The sequence below is a fragment of the Antechinus flavipes genome, chromosome 5 (assembly GCF_016432865.1).
Source record: "Antechinus flavipes isolate AdamAnt ecotype Samford, QLD, Australia chromosome 5, AdamAnt_v2, whole genome shotgun sequence".
NCBI classification, from domain to species: Eukaryota; Metazoa; Chordata; class Mammalia; order Dasyuromorphia; family Dasyuridae; genus Antechinus; species Antechinus flavipes.
The window spans coordinates 288392083-288416642 of NC_067402.1; the positions used below are offsets into that span (position 1 = coordinate 288392083).

Below are 24560 nucleotides of genomic sequence, written 5' to 3' on the forward strand. Positions count from 1 at the left end.
GATGAGCATCTGGTAATTTGTCCACCTCCAGAGGTTAACCTGCTGCAGATCAATCTGGAGATCATTTTCTAAGGCATGGCCTTTCTCAGCCCAATCCCAGGGCCACTTCATGGTTTCTTTAGGCAACTTAGGGGACGAACAGGGCAATGTGTAGGACAGGGCACGGGTGGCAGACTATGTCACACATTCATTCTATGTCCCTTTCTAGACTTCAGTTTCCTCACCTGCAAAGTTAAAGACCAGACACTAAATGATCTCCAAAGCTCTCTTCTAGCTCTTGATATCATAAGACTAGAAAATAAAACTAAGGGGGCAGCTATGTGGTGCAGTGGATAGAGCACCAGCCCTGAAATCAGGAGGACCTGAGTTTAAATCTGGTCTCAAGACATTTAATACTTCCTGGCTGTATGACTCTGGGCAAGTCATTTAACCCCAATTGCCTCAGCAATTAAAAAGAAAGGAAAAAAAAAAAAAAGCTAGGATGTCTTCTTATGAGACAAGACAAGTTATTTCCTAAATCATATGGACTAGACTGGCTTGATATTTTCCAAGAACTCCCTCTACAACATAAATGGAGAAAGTTCCTTTCACACTAGGATACATTTGCCAAATCCCACACTGAATGCAGGCACAGGTAAACTATAAAACCAGTTTCTACAGTGAAGAGCATAAAAATAAAGACAGGGATGAACATAGCCTAAGAAAAGTGACCAGTGTAGTAGCAGAGCAATGACTGACCACCAAAAAGATCTGCCTTTGACAGGCCTCTTAGAATAACCCAGGTATTGCTAAAATCTACTTCTGGATTCAGTATTGATTCATCCTGAGGTCCCAGAAAAGCACGGGACGGAACAAGTCACCAATGTTCTTTTAATTATTAAGGTGGACAACTGATTCCCTCTCTATCAATTAGAAAGTGTTCTGGAAGTTTCCTTTAGTGCATTTCTCTGAAATTATGGGGATGTTATAGGTGGCTTTTCAGAGAAGGACTGGGACAGTCCTTTTTTTTGTGGGAAGCTTTTCAAAGAAGAAAAAATATGAGCATATGTTGTTTGCTGAGGGTTGAAAAAGAATTGTCAATAGAAACCACAAAGTTTAGCTAGCTTCTGGATCCACTATAATTATGATCCTACTGGTATTGAAAATAGTAACAATTAGGATTACTGTAATGATTCATGACTTGAAAAGCCCTTTTCTCCTAATAACCAGGTGAGGGGAGCTGGAGAGCAATCTTAGCATCACATTTGTGCTGCCCAGGAGAGGCCAAGAGAGAAGAAGTGGTTTGTCCCCAGTTAGGCCTCCCTGTGCATATCTTGCACTCTTTATCATTCTAGCACACTAGTGCCAAAGGGTTCTCAAGTTTCGAGCTGGCTCCTGTGCCATCCATTGGCCCGCTCCAATGTGTGTGCACACATTCTAAGGGAACCCCAAACTCATGGCCACAGCACAATATTCATCAATGTCTCATGGTGAAGTCCAAGTCAAAACCTTTCTTCTAAGAATAACTACTTCAGCAATTCAGAAAATAAGGTTGGGATTTGGAGAGCAGAGAAGTAAACCACAGGGAGATTTTTTTCAAGTTAGACACCAAGGCAGAAAATTTATGGGCCCTCTCCCATTACAGTCAAGTTAAAGAATTACTGTAAGTTGAGAGAACTCACATACAGACAGGAAACCTACATAAAGATTGGTTACCAGCCCCTGCCCTGCCCACAAAGGTACATGTAAAACAGAACATGTTTTACTCTTTTGAGCATACATCACAGAATTAAAGAATGATTCACAGCCATACCTGCCTTCCCTCACCATCTCCCACTTTCAAACTAATCAAAGTTATTGATTTTTGCTGGCCAGAAGAGTTACCATCTGAAAGCACCAAACTTTGAAAAGTGGGAGAAAGAAGAGGAAATCACATTTGGAGGGGTTTTCTATTTTATGCCCAGTATTTCCTCTGCCACCCCATCAGTCACATTTATCCAAAAGGGTAGGGATGCAGCTGAAGAAAACTGGTACTCACGCGGCATGATCCCTTGGCTCACCAGCTCCTCCCGGGTCCGTCGTTGCTGAAGCTTCAACTGGAGCACTGTACAATGGAGGGAACAAGGAGAAGGAAGGTCAGTGGGCCAGAGCACCGCAAAAGACACATTTTAAAATTCAACATGAACTTTTTTCTTTCAGTCGCAAGACATGAAGGTCTAAGTGCTGAGGAGAAGTCCCCAGGAGCTGTGAACACTGGCAATTGCAGAAGTGGCCGGATAGCACAGTTTCCGTATTTGGCTGTGGGCGGCAGGAGAGGAAGTTGCGAAGGGCCGCACGAGGCGATAACAATCCACCCAACTCAGAAGCCTCGCCTCTTGTGCAAAGCCTTCCATGCCACTGCACTTCTTCCTGAGACCAGAAGTTTTAGAAATGCCAAGTTATTAGGCTCCATCCATCAAGAAGAAGCCTTCCATGTCTGCATTTCCTAAGCTAACCAAGAGGAGGATGAATACAAGTATGGTCCTGGTGATTACACGGCTCAGGCTACAAGGGCAACTGCTTCCAGTCTAACTGTGCATGGTTGGCAGGGGTCTCCCCTTCACTGTCCATGTACCCCTTTTCCTCTTCTCCCCTTCTTTACCCTCCAGAGGACTTAAAAGGCTGGCAGTGAGAAAGCTTAAAGAGAAGATTAGAGCAAAGAGTGCCAGCCTGGCATAACAGCACAGCCTAAAAGAATTTGTTTAAAAAGGAGAAAGAAAGAGAAAGAGAAAGAGGGAAGGAAGAGGAGAAGAGGGAAGGAGAAGAAGGGGAGGAGAAGCGAGAAGGAGAAGGGAGAAGAGAAGGAGAAGGGAGGAGAGGAGAGAGGAGAGCCAGCCTGGCATAATAGCACAGCCTGAAAGAATTTGTTTAAAAAGGAGAAAGAAAGAGAAAGAGAAAGAGGGAAAGAAGAGGAGAAGAAGGAAGGAGAAGAAGGGGAGGAGAAGCGAGGAGAAGGAGAAGGAGAAGGGAGGACAGGAGAGGAGAGGGGAGAGGAGAGGAGAGGAGAGAAGGGCAAAAGAGGGAAGGGGAAGGAAGAGGAGGGAGGGAAAGAGAGAAGGAAGGGTGAAGGGGGAGAGAGGAAAAAAGAAAGGAGTTAAGGAGGAGGAGAGGAAAAGAGGGAGAAAAGGTAAAAAATCAATTTTCTGTATTTCAAAAACCAAATTTAAAAAAACCACAAAAACCCCACCCTCTATAGTCTAAAACTACATTTCACAGGAAGTCAAGGACCTTTCTCATGTTTATAGAGAGTTTATATAAATGAAACACAAACTCTGTGATAGGCCAGAGGCGGGGTTATGGAAAGATGTTTAAACAAGTCATCTCTGAATAATAACAATTTTGCAAATAAGCCAAGTTACTAGGATATGTATCCAACCCTTGTCATTTGCCTCTCTCATTAAAAAGTTTTTCCTTGGTTCCCAAGCAGGGATGGTAGAAAGAAACACAAATGTACCCATTTTCTTCTTAGTGGCTATCAATCGATGGTAACTATTATTATTGTTGTTGCTGCTGATACATGTAGGGATTGTATCTCCACATGTATGATCTCATTCAGTTCTCACTTGCTCAGAGCTTCTGAGGGAGGATTCAGCCGCAAGCCTTACTGATTCCAAATCCATCACTCCATCTTCAAAGTTTCAGGGACTCTCTTCTGTGATTAACAAAATTTTAGAAATGACCAAAGACCACAGGCTACAGCTTCTTAGTTCCCATTATTTGCTAATATGTAACCTCACTGAACAATGGCCAGAGAGAAGGCCCTCTCAAATAGAAAGTATTCCCATATAACTTCCACACCGAGCAGTTTTTTTAATCTAGTGTCTGTGAAATTTAAAAGAAAAATTATATCTTTATTTTAATTGAAGTTTTTTGTAGTTCTATATATTTTATACATTTAAAAACATTATTATGAGGGCAACCAAGGGGTCTACGACACAGTGAAAAATTCTGATTTGGAGGAAATTATGAGTGACTTTATCCCCTTCTCTAACATACCAGTAAATGTGAAACTACTGTGTATGAATACATGGAAGGCTTCCGCTGCTTCCTTATTTCTGTAGGGTGAGGGAGGGGGCCGGAACAAGATTCTCTACCAATATAGCTAAAGATCAGGGTGACTCTGGGGGCCATTGTATGTTATACTGATGAGTCATATACTAAAATCCTCAGATCTTTCTTGTATTAACTACTATCTAAACCACACTTCCTTCAACAATATATGAAATTGGGTTTTGGGTTGTTTTTTTTTTTTTTTTAAACACAAATATAGACTGATATAATAGAAAGAATACTGTATTTAGAGCCTGCAACTAGGGGTTCAAATCTTAACTCTGATGCAAGTTATTTTCAGTGTGACCTTGAACACCCAAGAGAAGCTATTGCTCTTATGTCCACGCTGGCTCAGAGTGGATCCTCAGACAATTGTGGCTCCTTCCTGGCTTATCAAGCTTCCTTCTGATCTCAAATACAAATCCCACCTTTTTTAAGAAGCTCATTCTAGTCCCTCTGAATGCTGCTGTCTTATACCTACTGAGTAGTGCCAATTTATCCTTTCATCTCTGCTGTTGTTTCCCCCACTAGATTCAGTGGGGCTTAACTTTGGATACTCTATCACCAGGATTCAACACAGTGTCTGACATGTAGTAAATGCTTAATAAATACCCAGTGACTATTTGTACTTCCCATTTCCTTAGGTATAAAATGAGAGGGCTGATGGTCTCTATGAGTTATTTGGGGGCAGCAAAGTGGCAGACAGAGTGCCAAGTCAGAAAGAGCCATCTTCTAGGGTTCAAATCTGGCCTTAAACACTTACTAACTGTGTGACCCTGGGCAAGTCACTTCACCTTGTTTGACTCTGTTTCCTCATCTGTAGAATGAGCTGGAGAAGAACATGGCAAACCACTCAGTATCTTTGCCAAGAAAAAAACCTAATGGGGCCCAAAGAGTTGGACATTATCAAAAATATCTGAACAAGGACCCTTTCAAATTTAATTCCTCTCTTACTAGGAGGACTTGTTTGTTAAGATATACCCATCATCTGCAGATGGGATGCTCTCTTTTCAGATAACCCACCTGCATTTACAATCATCTCATATTAAGAAGCACAAGTTTTATGAAAAAAAAATGTTCTAAATCACTACTGATTAGAGAAATACATATTAAAACAGTTCTGAGGCACCACTTCACAAATCTATCAGATTGGCTAAAATGATACAAAAGGAAAATGACAATGGAAAAAGTGGGGCAGTAAAGCACTGTTTTGAACTGACCCAATCATTCTGGAGAGCAATTTGCAACTATAACCAAAAGGTTATAAACCTGTGCCTACCTTAGATCTGGCAATACCACTACTAGGTCTATATCCCAAAGAGAGCAGAGAAAAAGGAAAAGGACATGAGTGTACAAAAATATTTATAGAAGCTCTTTTTGTGATGTCAAAAAAACTAGAAATTGAGGAGATGCCCATTAATTGGGAATGAGCAATTGTGTATAATCATTGACAATATTATACTATAAGAACTTACAGGCAGAATGATTTTTGCAAACCTGAAAATACATGAACTGATGCAAAGTGAAATTAAGCATAACTTTCACAGTAACAGCAATACCTTTTGATGATCAAGTGTAAATGACTTAGCTATTCTCAGCAATACAATGATCCAAGACAATTCCAAAAGATTTTGAGAAAGAACTGAAAAAGTCTGATTACAGATCAAAAGCATAGTGTTTTTTAACTTTATTTTTCTTGAGTTTTCTTATCTGCATTTTCTTTTGCAACACAACTAATATGAAATATTTTATGACTGCACATTTATAATCTATATCAAACTGCTTCCCTTCTCAAGGAGGAGGAGTAGAGAGAGAGAGAGAAATTCAAAATTCTAGAACAATTTTTTATAAAGGAGTACATGTTTTATACTAACCCCGATGCTGTGCTTTAGCAGATTTTGTAGTTCTGTATGTAACTTCTAGATTTTTATTTCACTAGAAGTCAGTGAAGTACAGTGAAAAGAGCCTTGAAACTGAAATCAAAGGACCTACATTCAAATGAGGCACTGTCACTTACTGCCTCATGTTTCTGCACAAATCACTTGCTATCTCTGGGTCTCAATCTTATAGATTCTTCATCAATAAATTAGGCAGGTTGGATCAGTTGGTAGCTAAAGTACCTTCCAATTCTAGATCTATGATCCTCTGACCTCAACCAATCCTCCAAAATCTAGGAAAGCAAAAGAAAAGGCAAGGGCAACATCCCATTGCAACACAGGAGTGGGAAAGCAGACCTGGCATCTGAATCATTGAGTACCAGTTCAATACTAGAATTCACTTAGCCCAGGAAACATGAGGAAGGGTAAAAGACTCTGTGATGACTAAAAACAAGTGACAGCAACAGGATGGTTCAGACCAATGTCAATGAACTTACGTGCCCTTGTTCTCTAAATTACCCATGGAATTTAATTTCTCTTCAGAACATTCTGAAACTATAAAACAAGGGAGAGAATAGAGTGCAGTGGAGATGTGACAGAAGAGGGAAAAGACAATTTTAATTGCTTCATGAGAAAGTTATAGAAGAGAAAGTTACTAGAAAATGTTCTCTATTTATCTATTTATATATCTGGACATACTATATCATTATAGAATAAATTGTTCCGAACTAGGATACAAAACTTTATGACAAACTAGTCACAACCAATCAGCATCTTTTTATTTTTACAAATACAGGCATAGTTTTCAACATTCACCCTTGCAAAACCTTATGTTCCAAATTTTTTTCTCCCTCCTTTCCCCTACCCCAGACAGCAAATAATCTTTTTTTTTCTTTTTCTTTTTCATTTTCTTTTATTTTATTTTATAATAACTTTATATTGACAGAATCCATGCCAGGGTAATTTTTTTTACTACATTATCCCTTGCACTCGTTTCTGTTCCGATTTTTCCCCTCCCTCCCTCCATCCCCTCCTCTAGATGGCAAACAGTCCTATATATGTTAGATATGGTGCAGTATATCCTAGATACAATATATGTTTGCAGAACCGAACAGTTCTCTTGTTGCACAGGGAGAATTGGATTCAGAAGGTAAAAATAACCTGAGAAGAAAAACAAAAATGCTAATAGTTCACATTCATTTCCCAGTGTTCTTTCTTTGGGTGTAGCTTCTTCTGTCCATCATTTATCCATTGAAACTCAGTTAGGTCTCTTTGTCACAGAAATCCACTTCCATCAGAATACATCCTCATACAATATCGTTGTTGAAGTGTATAATGATCTCTTGGTTCTGCTCATTTCACTTAGCATCAGTTCATGTAAGTCTCTCCAAGCCTCTCTGTATTCATCCTGGATAGCAAATAATCTAATATGTTAAAGATGTGCAATTCTTCTACAAACATTTGCACAATTATCATGCTGCACAAGAAAAATCAGATCAAAAAGAAAAAAAATGAGAAAAAAACAAAACAAAAAGCAAGCAAACCACACAAAAGTGAAAATATTATGTTGTAATCCACACTTAGTTTCCACAGCCCTCTCTCTGGGTGTAGATAACTTTCTCCATCACAAGACCATTGGAACTGGCCTAAATCACCTCACTGTTGAAAAGAACCACGTCCATCAGAACTGATCATCACATAATATTGTTACCAGGTACAATGTTCTCTTGGTTCTGCTCATTTCATTTAGCATCAGTTCCTGTAAGTCTCCCCAGGCCTGCTGATCATTTCTTACAGAACAATAGTATTCCAGCACATTCATATATCATAACTTATTCAGTCATTTTCCAATCAGTTTCCATTTCCTTGCCACTACAAAAAAGGTTGCTACAAACATTTTTCATGTGGGTCCTTTTCCCTTTTTCATGATCTCTTTGGGATACAGGCCTAGTGACACTGTTGGATCAAAGGGTGTGCATAGTTTGTTAGCCCTTTGGGCAAAATTCCATATTGCTCTCCAGAATGGTTGGATCAAGTCACAACTTCACCAAAAATGTATTAATGTCCCAGTTTTCTCACATCCCCTCCAATATTCATTATCTCTTCCTGTCATCTCAGCCAATCTGAAAGGTGTATAGTGGTACCTCAGGGTTGTCTTAATTTGTATTTCTCTGATCAGTAGTGCCAATCAGCATTTTTTAAGAGCCTACTACTGAGCCAAGCACTGTGCCAAGTGGTGGGGACACAAAGGCAAAAGCCAGTCTAGGCCCTTGAGGAATTCACAAGCTAATGGGGAGGAGGGTGGCAACTTGCTTAAACAACCAAATACAAACAAGTGACATACATGATAGAATAATCATCACCTATCACCCCAAAATAAAAATAATTTTCTTTTAATAATCTAGAAATAATCTACTTTGCAGACATAGTGCTGAATACTGCTGACTTCAGATTTCTTGTTTCATGACACCAAATTATGAGACCCCCCCCCCAAAAAAAAAACAAAGCTCTTATATTTGCTTACAGAGTGAACTTCAGATTGAACTTCTTTGGCCTGGGTAAACGAGATACTTTTCATTGTTTCTTAATTCTACTCCAGAAGGGATGATTTAGAAATCTTTTCCATTCCAAATATTAATAAAAATTAGACTTCAATGATCTGAAAAGGCCACTGGTTGGTCCCCACCTTTCTCTCCTCCATCTCTGTAGTTAACTGCATTCATCTGAAATCTGACCAAGTTCCATACAGAAATAAATGAGTTGACCCTCTTTGGTGGTGGTAAAATATGATTGTCAGTGTATCTTGTTTAGTAAATTGCCTAACTCTCTTCTAGTTACTTCAATAATTATTATAAAAATTATAAAAAGGAACAAAAATTAAGCAGCTGTGGCAATTAACAATAGTCGATAGGTATTCCATTTTACTTTATGATTCCTTTATTATCGATACACATATAACAATGATCTTTATCATTTACAATGATGATGAATGAGCAAAAAATGTTTTCTGCTCTTCATTTGAACTTTTGGTCACCATTCTATATAAATTCTCTGCTTCCCTGATATTTGCCAATTACAAAAATGAGTCATCTTAGCAGACAAATGATAGACTTTTAATAAATACAAACCAGATAAACAAGGGTACATTGCCACTTCTTTCACATGTGGTGCAGAGAATACTCAAGTTAAGAGCTTAATAGAGTTCCAAAGGCCCACCAGGCCTGCCCAGTCTATACCATTAAGTGTTGAGCACTAGCTCAGATGGTCATTTTGTCATTTGGAGGCTAGGTACTTTAAAGGTGCTGAGCCACAAGAGCTTTCTCTCTCGTTCCCCTGGATCAAATACTCATCAAAAAGCATGGGTTGCCTGATATACTTGCTAATGAATTCCACCATATGTTTAGTGGGATCAACTAATGGGTGTGTACATGGGGCCTACATAGAGATGAACAGATGTCTGTAGGAATGAAAGCCACAGACTAAGCAGTCCATTAAAGAGAAGATTTAGAACAGAGAAAGTTATTTTTTAAAATACTATAAAGTAGAACTGAACAACATAATCTAATCCTCAGGGGAAACTATCAATGCCTCTAGCTCCTTCCTAAATAATGACCATTTACATTTATAAAACTTTTTGAGGTAGGAAAAGTACATATTGGGACAGAATCCTTGAAGACTGAACTTAACTCACTCCTTTCTCATTTCTGCCTAAACCTCCAATACAAGAATAAAAAGAAGTACAAAGAGAGAAAGAGAGGAATGTGAGAAGTCACCAAGAAGTTAAGTAATATAAAAGAAAATGAAAGTGTAGTCATGTCCCTTTCATTCCTTTTAAGGAATTGCTCAAAGTGTTGTCAAACAAGAAGATTTGCAAAGCATTTAGCATAAGGCTCAGTATGTAGTAGGTGCTATCAAAGTGCTTTTCCCCTAGCTTGTCTTGAATGGCCTTTAAGAACCAGGAGAGCAAAGATGGACTCAGCTCAGAAGAGAGAATAGGTGCCTGGAGTTAGAAGGAACCAAGTTCGAATCTGACCATAGACATTTACTGTGTAACCCTGGGAAAATCACTTAATCTCAGTTTCTCCAACTATAAAATGGGCACCATTATAACGCCTCTCTGCCAGGAGTGCAAGTCTCATGTTATAAAGGAGATATTTGTACTTAGGACACAGCACGGAGCAAAGAGAGCCTCACAAAAAGGGCAGACAAATGAGGAAGCTGCTGCACTATTCCAGGGAAAGGTGATGAGAATCTGTGCTATAGCAGGAGGAGAAACATGACGGGTGACTAGATATATGGGCTCAGGCAAAGTGAAGAAACAAGGATGATAATAAAGTTATAAACCTGGGAAATGGTCATGAGAAAATGGTAGCGTCTCTGTCACAAAGAGGGGAAAAGAAGAGGGAAAATGAGTTTAGGTTTTTTGAGATGAAATCCAGTCTGAAATGTCTAGTAGGTAACTGGTGGTGTTGGATTGAAGCTCAGGAGAGAAGTAGATATATAGATATCTATTAAAGAGCAGGGAGAGGGATAGGGGAGGTCTTACAGAAAGGATAATTAAACTCATGGGAGCAGATGGGCAGGGAGAGAAGAAAGGAGACTGGGCCTAGGAGAGAATCTTGGGGCGATACCCACAGTTAGGAATCAGGATACATTTGATGAGCCAGCAAAGGAGCAAGAGGAAAAACAAAGTAATCTTACAAAATCAGAAAGGAGAGTGCATTCCAGAGAAATGGGCGGCCAGGCAACCTGAGCAGGATCCCGACTGAGGTGAGCTCTGGTAACTCTGCAGAGCAGCTCCAGCTGAGATGAGGCCAAAGAGGAAGGAAAAGGTGAGAAAGTGGAGGGTGTGATCACAGATAGCTTTTTTAGGGAGTTTGGTTGAGAAAGGGAAAAGAAATATCCCACAAGGGGATAGCAGGGCCTAGAGAAGTTACTGAAGGAAAGGGAAGCCTTGGGTGGATCTGAAGTCCACCAGGAGGTATACGTTGATAGAGATTGAAGACTTAGAACAGGGAAGGTGACTGAGGGTGCAATTTGTGGCAGTGATGTTGGCTGTGGCAAAGAGAAAGGTCACCTCTTCCTCAGAGACTGAATGATATCAAAGGATACCTACATGAGATGTCAGGGAGATTGAAAAGAGAAAGGGAACTCACATTAAAGATAGTGCTCATGTCTCTCTTCTCTTCTCCAGGATAAACACAGTTAGTTCACAAGACCATAGGATTACAAATTTAAAGTTAAAAGACTGTTTAAGAGGTCACCTAATCTAATCCCTTATTTGACAAGGTACTGAGGCCCAGAGGAACTACACAGCAGTTGCCCAAAGTTACCTGGGGTAGCAAATAAAAAGTAGAATTGGGATCAATGTCATTCCTCCTAAATGATGCACCCAGAACAAAATGATCCTGTCTAAAATGACCAAATGCAAGCAAACAACTTGTTTTCTGTTTGTTTTGTTTTTAAATGGCTACCAAATATGGATCCTACAGTGTTAAAGAATCACAGCCATGGCAGTAATCATTACATGTCTGAATGATGGAAATTCTCTGGTTCCAATTTTAACTGAAACCTAGAACTATGAGAATTATGAGTTTGCCCAAGGCTAATCTCAATAACAGCCATTTAAACTGTCGTCTTCCCTTGGACATTTAGCATTAGAAGTACCAGAGATATCTTACCATCAACAGATCATTATCTTCCTCTAAATGCTCTTCTCTTCCAAGTTTTCTCTGTTTCTGTTAAAGGGTTGGCAGCTTCCTAATGCATGCCCTTGGACCTCTCATTCCATTACCGGGTTGTATCCTTTCTTCCCCTACTCACACCTCAGTTCAGGCCTTCATTACCTTGTACCTATATTATCTTGTTAATCCCTTAACAATCTCAGTAACCCCCGATTGACTCAAACTCCCTATTTAGTCCAACCTACAGTCTGCTGTTAGTCATTTTCTTAAGCACAAATCTTTCCTACTCAACCAACTCCAGCAGTTTCCTATTGCTTCAAGGATCAAAAATACTAATCCCACAATCTATCTTTTCCAGCTTCGCTGGACAGCATTCACCTCCCACCCACTCTGTGCACCAACCAAATTGGCCGTCTCCCTGTCCATCCATTACACTAGACACTATTTTTCTGACCATCCTAGATGTCTAGAAAGCACTCCCATTTGACAGCAGCTTCAGGATTGTTTTGTTTTGTTTTGTTTTATTATTGTTTGTCCTTTGTTTTCAGAGGGCCAATGGCAGTCAAGGTTTAAGGTCCACTGTTACTCTCAACGTGGGTTTTAGCCTATCTGTTGAGACAGAGCAGGGCATGGTGGCTTTGCATGCTACAGCTTCTTGGACTCACAGATGAGAACTGAAAGACAGGTGGACACCCAAAGGAGCTCGACAGCTCTTATACCAGAGGGCCAGCCTTCTACAATATAATTAAACACCTTCTTCTACATTATGAAGCCTTTTCTGATTCTCCCTCCATTCTGTGTCTTTCCTCCAAAATGACTTTGTTTACTTGTTCAGAATACAGTTTTATTTATTGACTTTATATTTTTAATATACATGTTTTTATACATATGTACTGTTTTGTCCTATTAAGTGTAAATTTTTCTGCTTGTTTTTGCAACTCCTAGAATAGGGTCTGGAACATGGTGCACACTTAACAAATGCCTGTTGATTGACTGATTATAAACTTAGAGTTGGAAGTGACCTTAGAGACCAATGAACTCAATCTCATCATTTTACAAAAGAGGGAATGTAGATACATTGATATTAAGCAACTTTCCTGGAATCACTAAGCGACTAAGTGTCTGAGGTGGTGCTTACATACTCCAAGTCTAATTCCTGATCCTTTATGCCAGTTGGACTTTAGGGAAAAACTCATTTAAAGCCAGCCATATTTATACCTTAGTAAGTAATATATGATAACAGCCATCTTCTTTATTATATATGCAATGTTAAGTAAAATCCTATTTAGTTACTCTGTCACACATTTTCAGATTATTATCTGTTTGTAAAACACTGGGCTCTGCCTCTCTGTGTAGTAATTGCCCCAAACCACAAAAGTGTGTGTCAATTGTTAAACTGGTTTGGCAATGCCAATGTCTTAGAGAGTCAGGCAAGAACACATAGTACTGCCACCATGAGCGTCCCACCACACAACACCCAAGGGATTAAGGCACCAAAAAAAAAGTTTTATCAGGTTCTCAGGTACCACAATAATAATCCGTTGACCAGACAGGATGCTAAGGAAGGACGAGACAACTCAGTCCTGATGACAGAAGGACTGTATAAAAACGTAAATGCTTCCTGTGTGACCACAAAAAGTTTAAAGGAAAGTCAAAGGGATTCTGCAGAACTGTAGTCTACAGTGGGTGGTGTCTATGAGTCAGGAAGGATAACTGAGACACACTTTCAGGGATCATGTGGAAAAAAATTCCATGTATCAAGGCATTAAAATAGAGGATGATGATATACAAACAGTCACTACTCCTCAGGAACAATTGCTTCCAGATCATATTGACACTTAAATAAAGAATTCTCAAAAAGGAAAATAAAACCAAACCAGGAAAGAAATGGACAATAAGATACATAGAACTACACACACACACACAGAGGCAACCAAGCTGTTAACAAGGCCTGTAGATTGCACATCCCTCCTGACTTCCTTTTCTCCTCTGACCCTACTGGTGGGTCTGTCTGCTTCCAGTCACAGTCTCCAATATACTAACCTACCTCAAACCCTTTCCCCACACCCATCAGGGCACCTCGATTCCAATAGACTCTGGGACAATCCTATTCTAATAGGCTTAACAGATTAAAGAATAAGATAAAAGAGCTTATACCATAAAAAAGTTGGGAAAATAAAGTAGGCCTTAACTATATTTTCAACTTGCTTGGTTCTTGTTTCCCAGCATCGTTTCATGAAATGTAAAAAAAATGCTTAGCTGGGGCAGTCAGATAGCACAGTCCATAAAAGCACCAACTTTGAAGTCAAGAGAATCCGAGTTCAAATCCAGCCTCAGACACTTGATACTAGTTGTGTGACCCTAGGGCAAATCACTTAATCCCAACTGCATTCATATTCTCATTCATTCTCATTCTCTCTCTCTCTCTCTCTCTCTCTCTCTCTCTCTCTCTCTCTCTCTCTCTCTCTCATACACACACACACACACACACACACACACACACACACACACACTTAACATGGGAAACATAGGAATAGCAAGTGTCTATAAACAGATATGATATATTTAAAGTATATAATTTCCTAGTTCATACAAAGAACAAAAAAGGTTCCATAAAGGACTGCAAATGACTGTGATACTTAGACACAGAATACAGACAGACAACGCAAACCAAAGTCAGTAAAGGAAGGAATTCTAGGCACACGAGGGATGTTTGGATTTTGCCAAGCACCTAAAGGACCTTCTTCATATGTGCCCTTCTTCAGAGTTCAACAAAACCAAGATAGCTGTCTTAATGGGAGAAAATTCCCTGAAAATTAATGCTAAGAATTAAAATGAAATCCTCTCAGTAGACTCAGAAACCAACTTCTAGAGAATCTAAGTGAGATGTCTAAGGGAATTACAGAGTGAGTGGGACCAATTGGAACTAGAATTTGGGGCTCCTGAAAGTCATCCCTAACCTTCTGTTTAGTTCATACTAACAACAGGAAAAACTGCTTTAAATAGATAAAACCAAAAAACTTGGGGGAAAAAACCTAATTCAGTATTAACTCTAATGGTTCCTATCACCTCTAGGATACAAATATAAAATCTTCTCTTAGGGATTCAAAACCCTTCCTAATCTGTCCCCTTCTCCCCTTTTTTTCTAGTCTACTTAACTCTGCTGCCCGAGTTTTAAATTTTGAAATTTCTGACAATTTCTCAAAAATATTTCATGTACTGTGGTCTTTTTTCTCCTTCACATTCAGCATAATAAATTTCCTTCTGAGAGCTGCTTTAGTTGCATGCCAAAGCAAAGAATGACAATCTCCTACATTAACCAGCAAAACTACCTCAAACTGTACAGTCTGGTTGGGAAGATCAAGGCACTACAATGACAAGCATGACTTTGTGCACAAGAGGTTACCAGGTGTTAAGTGCCCTTCACTTTTTGTCTCAATAAAAAGAGAATACTAGGAATATTAAAAGAGGTACAGGTTCAGCAACACATTGAACCTCTAGTCATTCATCCAGCTGCCTCCTAGGCTTGCCTAGAGTGAAATATTGCAAGCCAAAGCTAGTGTTATAGGAAACTGGAGTCCACGTCTGAATATGATATACTTAATGACATTGTCAAGATATTTAAGTATATTTAATAAACAAAAACAATAAATCTTTTCTCTCATATAATCATCAGATTTAAAGAGAGAAATTATCTTCATATTTTAGCTTTGAATAAGAATCAAAATTTTAACATATTCCAGATTTACTGAGGTAACATAATTTGTTACATAACAAAACAATCATTCTGATATCTGGATAGCAGATCATTGGACCCGTAATCCAGAAGACCAGAGTTCAAATCTGTGTGACTGAGAGAAAATAACTTAACTTGTATTTGCCTCAGTTTCCTCCTCTATAAAGGGATAGAGGGGCTAATCACAATACCTACCTCCCAGACTTGTTGTGAGGGTAAAATAATATTTGTAAAAAGTACTTAGCATAGATGTGAATGTAAATTCTCTTTTTCCCTTCATTGTTTATTCACTCACATCTGTGAACTTTCTTATTTCCATTCTACCACTGGAGGTAGAGCCTTTCATAATTCTACATCAATATCCATTAGTAAGACTGGTCTAAAATTTCCAAGTTTTAAAAGTCATATCATATTTGCCTTATAACTGAATTAAGAAATATTTAATCTTTCTTTATATAAATTTAAGAATATTCTAGGTTATACATGCATTTTATTTATTCTTGTAAATTGAAAGAATGAAGCTATGAATCTATCAGGGTGAATTTTTGACTATCTGTCATTGCTTCCTCTGGAATTACAGATGTAAATCAATACACACAGTTTATATATATATACATAGATAGTCTACATGCACATACACATTCAGTCATTCGTTATGAATTTATAGCTGAGCCAATTTGGGTAATGGGTATATTTCTGGATAATTACCTACTTCTTTTAAATTTTCTAATCTGTAAAAAGACAGTTGTGCAATTTTATACATTTATTCTTAATAATTCATTACTTTGAGTTTTGTGATCTTTTTCATTTTCATTTAAAATGTTAAGAGTTTGCCAATTTTATTGGTCTTTTTAAAGATGGTACATTTTATTGGTCAATTCAGTTAATCTTTTATTCTTTATTACATTAATTTTACATACCATATCATCTCTTTTTAAAAAAGCTTTCTTTGGACTACTGCTTCATTCTTTTTCACATATCTTTAGGTAGAGCCTAAATTAATTTATTTTCCTCTTTTTCATTCTTATTAATGGATTCATTAAGCACAATAAATTTCCTTATAAGAGCTGCTTTAGTTGCATGCCAAAGATTTTAGTAGACAGGACTACACTGAATATTATATTTTCTTCTGACTTAGTCTTTAATTCATTGTTTGATATATTTTTTAAAATTTCCATTTATTTTTATAACTTTTATTCATATCACTACAATGTTCTTATGTTTTTATTGCACTGTGACCTGAAAACAAAGTAGATATGATTCCTGCATTTCTAGATTTAGATCTAAATCTTTTTTAATGAAATTTCCAAGTAGAACTGAAAAAATGTATATTTCCTCCTATAATTTAATACCTTAGCCAAGCAATTCAAATATGTAACTTCTTTAAGGAAGAGCAGTAACTGTCCTACAAACTATACTATCAAGAGTTACCCTATTAGTTATATTTTTCATCTGATTGATGTTAATCTCTATTCTATGAATTTACCTGTTGAATTACTTGGTATGTATGAAGTGAGAATAATGAAGTGAAATGGGAGTCTGTAGACAACATATGAAAAGTGTGAACCTCAAAGAGAAAGACATTGAGTGATGGAGGTAGAGGGGAGAAGCTAAAAATGAGAATGGGAAGCAGGGAGCATTTCAATTCTCTCTCCTCCACCAAGGAGTTGTGAAAAGCATGTTTAGGGCAGGGATCCTCAAACTATGGCCCACGGGCCAGATGAGGCAGCTGAGGACGATTATTCTCCTCACCCAGAGCTGTGAAGTTTCTTTATTTAAAGGCCCACAAAACAAAGTTTTTGTTTTTACTATAGTCCAGCCTCCAACAGTCTGAGGGACAATGAACTGGCCCCCTATTTAAAAAGTCTGAGGACTCCTGGTTAAGGAAGACTATGTCAACAGGAGAAAGTCAGACTTCAGTAAGATAGTAGTTCTAGTATATGGAAGGACTGGAAAAGGAAATGATTTAAGATTAAAGGGAAGAGGCATTCCAGAAGGCCTGGTGAGAACCAAGTGATGAGAGGTTGAAACTTTGGGGTAGGAATAGGGTTGGAATGTAAGGAGGTATGGGATAGTTAAGGAGGGTTCTGAGAATCAGCAAGAGAGTTTGGATGATGATGATTTACAACAGTTTCAAGTCACTAGGATGTGAAGAGTGCCACCATCATTGAGTGGAGGGTGCCGCTTGGCTAGAAATCCAGTTAGGGGTCATTGCAATATGAGATGGAAGGCACATGATCAGATGGAAGGCCCTCTTTCACAAGCGTTCCCTCCAAAGGCTGGAGATTAAGCTGGAAAAGGGTAAAGATAGAAGTTGAGCCTGCCTGGCAGAAGTCCCATTCAACAATTCTTTAGCAAAAAGACACAAGGATTTCTCCGTATTAATAGTCTGTGTGTCCTTTTCACTTGCAAAATACGCCCTGATTTTGTTCATTGGGTGGTTTGGTAGGTGCTGGGAGTGATAAAGCAGGGAATACTTGTCACAATCATGTATTTAGGGCTGGAAAAAAAACATTAAAAAGTCATAGTCTCTTACCTCATTTTATACATGAGGAAATTGGGTTAAAGAAAATTTAATTGACTTGCCCAGGAAAAAAGTGTGATGAAGCCTGGACTTGAACTCAGACTTTCAATTCCAACTTCAGTATTCTTTCCACCAAGCCATGCTCAAGATCACAGAAGAGTATGTATTTCTTTGGGAATGGGCATATAGAAACAAGACAAAGGAGGGAGACTTAGGGAGGAGGAGAGGAGACAGCCAACAGGCCTCAGTGTTTGGAGGACAGCATCCAGAGAGGAGAACCCACCAGCTCCTGGTAAAGCTTCCTGTAGCTATCCTTCCTGGGATCAGTCATAATGGGGAGGCCTCAGTCCCTTGCTTTCTGACACCATCTTACAGAAAATCTCCAAGGCTGACTTCTGTTGAATGGGGACGATATCTTCCTCTAGGTTTTATTTTAGGTTGAGCTAAGCACATTATTAATATCTAATAAATGTTTATTGGTAAAAAAAAAATTTCAGATGGTACTTTCTTACTCCAAATACTTTCCCCCCTGTAAATGCCAAAAAACAACTATTCTAAATGACCACTGTTCATTTTTCTTTTATTCCCACTGACCCTCAAAGGGGTCAAAGGCCTCAAAGGCCAGTCCAGTAATAAAGAAATAAACAAGATATAATTCATGCTGGAGATCATCCCTTTATGAGCCATCTCCCAAACTGAAGAAAGGATATTAAAAGAAGGTCATAGAAAAAGTTGCTATTTGGGGGTCCAACAAGAACTGCATTTAGACTATTTGACAATTTATTTATTTGGAAGAATAAAATACATATATCTGATTTCAGTAAGACTGAAACAAAATAAGTATTTAATAAACATGTAGTAAAATAAATATGTAGTAAACTATGCATCAAGTACTATGGTAAGTGATGGAAATACAAAGAAGGTTAAAAAAAAAAAAAAAAAAAAGGTTGCTCCTCTCAAGAAGCTCACAGTTTAAGAGGGAAGAAAAATAACTATGTACAAATAAATGACATAGAGAGCAAACTGAAGAGAATCAACTGAGGGAGGGCACTTAGCATTAAGAGGAAGATTTCTTGAACGTGTAGGATTTCAGCTGAACCCTGAGAAAACTCTCAGAATGAGGGATACAGTCAGTGGAAATACTAAAAAGGAGGCCAGCATCACTGAATCCCAGAGGACATAAGGGTAAGATATAAGAAGATTAAAAAGGGCTCTGGACATTATATAGAGGATGTGATATTTGATTTTGGAGATGGAGGGAGCCATAGAGTTGACTGAATAGGAATGAAGGAGAGAGTAATATCTTCTCAGAGAAGAATGGAAGGGGAAGAGATGTGGCAAGTAGATCAACAAATCAATGCATGATTCAGGAAAAGATATAGGGAACCCTACAAAATTAATTTTATAGATTTGTTTTTCTGATTTGATCAGGGCCAAAATGAATAAAATCAAATAGATCATATAATTAAGTGAGACTTAAAATTCACATAGGAACCACCAACCTCTAAATTTATATTTTCTTTCTCTCTGGAAATGAGAGGGGAAATTCTATTCACTAAAGTTTTGTACTTAATTATGATAAAAATGAACCTGGGGAATGATTCCTAAGAAAAGGGTTCCTCTAGCATTTCACTGTCTGAGTAATTTCACTGTGATTAATAAAGAAAGGGAAGTGAAGAAGAGTGATAGTAGACTTTAATATTCCAGGTAAGAGGGAGGAAGATACTGGAGTATGTGAAATAGGAGGGTGAACTAGAATGTAACTTTGGTAGTAAGGTAGAGGATAGATTGGACAGGGGAGACACAAGGTAGGCAGACTAACCATAAGACCACTGCAATGGATGGTAACGGGCCTGCATCGGGTTATGGCCATATTAAAGAAGAGATGAGTACCCAGGAGAGATATTACAAAAATAGAAGAATCACCAAAACTCAAAAACAGATTGGATCCAGGGGATGAGAGCGAGGATTCAAAAAGATGTCACCTAGATTGCAAATCCGAGTGACTGGGAGGACAGTGCTTCTCTCTACAGTAATAGGAAAATCAGGAGTCAGGTTTGGAGAACAAGGTAATGAGTTCCATTTTGGGCATATTGCATTCAAGATTTCCAATAGGCAACTGAAGATTAGAGGTCAGCAGAGAGATTTGGACTGGATAAGTACATATGAGAATCTTTACATAGATCTTTAAATCCACTGGAGGTGGCAAGATCACCAAGTTTTGAAATGGTACAGAAGAAGAGAAGGCCTAGATCAGAACCCTAAGCATTATCCATAGTTACCCATAGCAAAGGAAAGTGAAAAGGAGTGATCAGAAATGTAAAAGAACAAGGAGAAAGCAGTATCACGAAAACTTAGAAAAAACAGTGTTAAGGAAAAGAGAGCCATCAACTGTAATAAAGGCTAGAGAGAAGTCAAAAAGGATGAGGATTAAGAAAAGGCCATTGAACCTGGCAATTAAGAAACCATTGGTGACACTGGAGAGAGGTTTCAACTGAATAATGAGGCAGAAGGCTAGACAGTATAAAGAGGAAAGTGAAAGGACAGGAAGTGAAGACTTTCTATTATTACAGATGGCCTTTATAGGCACCTCAAGGGGAGGGAAGAGAGATGGGACAATAGTGTAAATGCATGGAGTGAGTTAGGGCTTTCTGAGGATGGCAGAGCCATGAAAATTGACCGAGAAAAGGAAGGGAAAAAGCATTTTTGTTGAATTTACTATGTGTGCTAGGCAATATGCTAACTTTCTAAATTTTATCTAATTTGATCTTCACAACAATCCTGCAAGGTAGATGCTAATATCTTCATTTTACAGTTGAATGGTTAAGTGACTTGTCCCGAGGCACATAGCAAGTAAGTATCTAAGGCAGGATTTGAACTCAGGCCTTTCTGACCCTAATCCATGGCTACAAACCCCTAGTTCCCTCAGGAAGTTTTGAAGACAGTAAGAAAGTCTTCAACAAACAGGGAGAGAATAAGAAAAGTGAGAGTAGGGAAAAGAGGAGGCAGCTAGAGAAGACAGGATGTGATTTGTGCATGGGGAGGGGGTTTGCCTAGGCAAGGGAATCTCATTATGTGAGATGAGGGAAGAAGACAATCTTGACAGGTATCTAGGTAATAAGAAATGAGGAAGAAGGATCAGAAAAGGGAACTCTCAGCATATAGCTTCACTTTTTTTTCAATAAAGTATAAGACTAAGTTCTCAACAGGAGGTAAGAGAGGCGAAATCATAGGAAATTTGAGGATGAATGAAAAGGTTTGGAAAAGGCACTGTAGTGAGTAGGATCATGACTATATTAGAGTGCTATAGTGAGAGGCCAGGTGAGATCACATAATTTAAGCTTGTAGAAGATCCTGTTGGCATGTTTTGGAATTTTCTCCAAGTCTGTTAGGCAACACGTGAATAGAAAAGCAGTGAATATGACAAGAGACATTCATAGTTGAAGATTGGCCAGGTAAGATCAGTGACAGTATAAGGGGGCAAAGACTTTGGAAATGGGGGACGATACAGAATTGAATTAATTTACCAAGATGTCAAGATGAAGAAGAAGAGTACAACTTGTGTAGGGATGATGACATAAAAGAGAACTGAGGGATGAAAGGATTTTGGAAATCACAATGAGGACAAAGAATAGGATTAGGGGATACCAAATACCACCAGAGGAAAACGTGGAATTATGACAAAGAGATTTCACAATTCATAAACACTGAAGTGGTACACTTGTGGTTACTGGTAAGAATAAGATTTTAACCATTTCTAAGTGAAGCTGAGGTAAGAGGAGGGGAGATGCTGGTCATGGGAATTGAAATAGGAAGTTAGGGTGTATGGATATGTATGCTGAAATACCTTAGCATATGGGCAAGAGGTGGAAAGGAAAGAGTATAATCATAGAGCTAAGCTCCCTACGAAAATGAAGAATAGTCCAGGGCTGGAGGATAGCAGTTCCCAGAATCTTGAGTGGTGAAATTAATGAACATCAGAGGAGGAGTGCTAAATAAGTGATAATGGTAGAGGGAGGATCTGGAAGCAATGGGAAGCAGAGGTTATATCAACCATTCCCTTACCGACTGTGATCAGTGATTGGGGGGAGGATGGTAATCAGAGCTGGAATGGGTAGCCAGGGATACTATGTCATCAGAAGGAATCCAGATCTCAGTGAATGCAAGAAGATGGAAAAAATGAGAGAGGAAAAGTTTTTAAAATGGATGCAAGTCTGTTATTTATGAAACAGACATTCCAAAAGCAAAGTAGAAGGTGTGGCTGATCTGGATTTGGATGTGAGAGGGATTGGACTGAGGGAAATAGTAATAGGGCAGCATGTAGTAGGGAATAAGGAATGGATCCATTAACAGCCAAGGATCCAGAATCACTGAGATGAAGAGAATATGATAGGATATCATATGATAGTATGATCCTCAGGAGGTAGGCAGATGGCAGGGAGTTGGGGAACATGGAGCTAACAGAGGAATGTGAGCAACATGTAGTACAACATGAAGGTTCAGGTAGGGCATATCCTGAGGCCAACCTAGAGCTGGAACTTTTCCACATTTGGTTAGACTTATTATACAGATCATAAGCAAAAGGTCTTGTCATGCCTTTTAACCTTTCCTACTTGGTCTTTCAAGAACTTCTTCCATGCTGGTACATCTTTTGAGAAACCAGGGTCCCTTTCATATAACAATACACAAATAGAAGATTTTAATGGAGAGACAAAATTTCAGGTAGAAAGTCTTATTAGTGAATATATACATAAATGTGTGTATGTGTTGCCTAACAACTGCTGAAATGACAACAATGTAAATAATATTTTTTTTTAAAGTGGTTATAATGACCAAATCTGGCCCAAAACAGGAATGAAAAGTTGTAGAGATGAATGATTGTGAGTCAGAAACAGTCATACATAGCATGTCAGAATGGCTCCAGCCTCCCCTGGATTTGTGAGAAAGAAACATTCTCTATCTCTGGGATGTGCAGGAGCTGGCCCTCAAAAGACTTGAATGTGTATCCAAGCACTCACAGATATACTATTCCAGGCTCCCATTTGTCAAAACTTGTCAGGCTCTCTTAACTCTGGCCTGTTATGGCACATTTTTCAAGACAAATGTCCAAAGCAGGATTCTCTTTCTGGTGAAGCAGTTAGATGGTGCATATAGATAGAGAAAACCCAAATCCAAATCTGACTTATTAGTGGTGTGACTCTAGGCAAGCCATTGAACATTTTAGCCTCAGTTTTTTCATCTGCAAAATGAAGATAATACCTACTTCCAGAGTTATAGTGAGAATCAAATGAGATATTTATAAAGTGCTTTGAAAACGTTAAAGTGTTACAGAATTGTCACCTATTACTGTAGTTGGTTTTCTCTCTGCTCTCCCTGCTGCAAATACATGAAATATGATCTTGAAAACAGCTTGATTGATCTTCTCTTCTATTAAGTTAAATATCCCCATTTCCTAAAAGCCTTTGCCCATGCGGCCCTCAGCATTTGGGAGGACCTCTTCTAGATGTTTTCTCAATTATTTTAAGAGACTTCTTTCAATGTGGTATCCAGAAGAAAAAAAAAAAAAAAAAACACTATTACAGGTGGGTTCTCTGTCAGACAAATGTACTCCCCACCTGATATTTATGTGGTCAATTTTTGGAACCCAAGTGTGAGACTTTAAATTTATCCCTATTTGGTTCCATCTGTTCTGGATTCTGCTTCATGTCCTATGTATTGAGATATTTCTAGATCTTCCTCCAGTACATTAAATTAGCCCCTCCAGCTCTGTATTACCCAACACCAGTCTAAGCATCCTACTGTGCCTTTATTCAAGTTAAGGACAGCAGAGAGAAGCCCAAGTTGGACGCCTGTCCAAAGGAAAGAAGTGTAAAACCAGGAGCGGGAGTGGGAAACTGTAAAGAGGCAAAGTTAGGTTTGATCTAAGGAAAACTTCTTAAGAAGCCAACATATTTCTGAAAACAGAAGGAATGGGTTGTCTCAGGAAAGCAGGACTCCTTCTTCATCAGAGGCCTTTTGAACAAAGCCTGGGTGGTTGCCTGAATCTGTTGGGATGCAGCTTGTACTAGATAGCCAATGATCTGCCCTCTAACTTTAAAATTTTATGATTCAATCCATCCTTTTCCTAATTTCTGATTTGTAAGTTTTTCATGACATCCCTCCCTTTATCAATCCATGATTTTTTCCTGCTGTTTCTTACTCTCTAATTTTCCTTTCCTTTGCTTCTGTTTTTAAGAATAAATCCTACTTCTTGACTTTGGGTCACCATAGTTCATTTAATTTAAAGAAACATATATTTTGGACTTATTGTCATTTTAATAGCAACATACGGAATTTTCAAGGCCCAATTTATATTCTGCCTCCTTGCCTACCAGACAAGGGTCACCCTAAATCCGCATATGCTTTCAGAATGGGGGAGAGGGACAGCAATATCATTACAGAAAACTATCTGATCTTTTATTTAGTTTTCATTCTAAAAGGAAGGTCAAGGAAGTATTCTCCCATTGTGGAAGGTCTTCTAGTGATTTCACATAATTTTATATTGTAATATAGCTTCTCCCATAAGCAATGACAGCTACTGGTGTCAAAATTGACAGGATTTCCTCCACTTCTTGATGAGCACATTTCTGAGGTGATTATTTTGTTCTGCAAAATTATCCAAAGGACTTTAC

General features: G+C 38.5%; 1 protein-coding gene across 1 annotated transcript in view; it reads right to left on the reverse strand.

The window, feature by feature from the left end:
- The window catches only part of MRTFA (myocardin related transcription factor A), a 123045-nt gene that overhangs the window by 39771 nt on the left and 58714 nt on the right, over nt 1-24560 (reverse strand). Inside the window, exon 2 of the mRNA XM_051962084.1 lies at nt 2018-2083. Coding sequence (XP_051818044.1) covers nt 2018-2083 — 66 coding nt within the window. The remainder of the gene's footprint in view (nt 1-2017; nt 2084-24560) is intronic.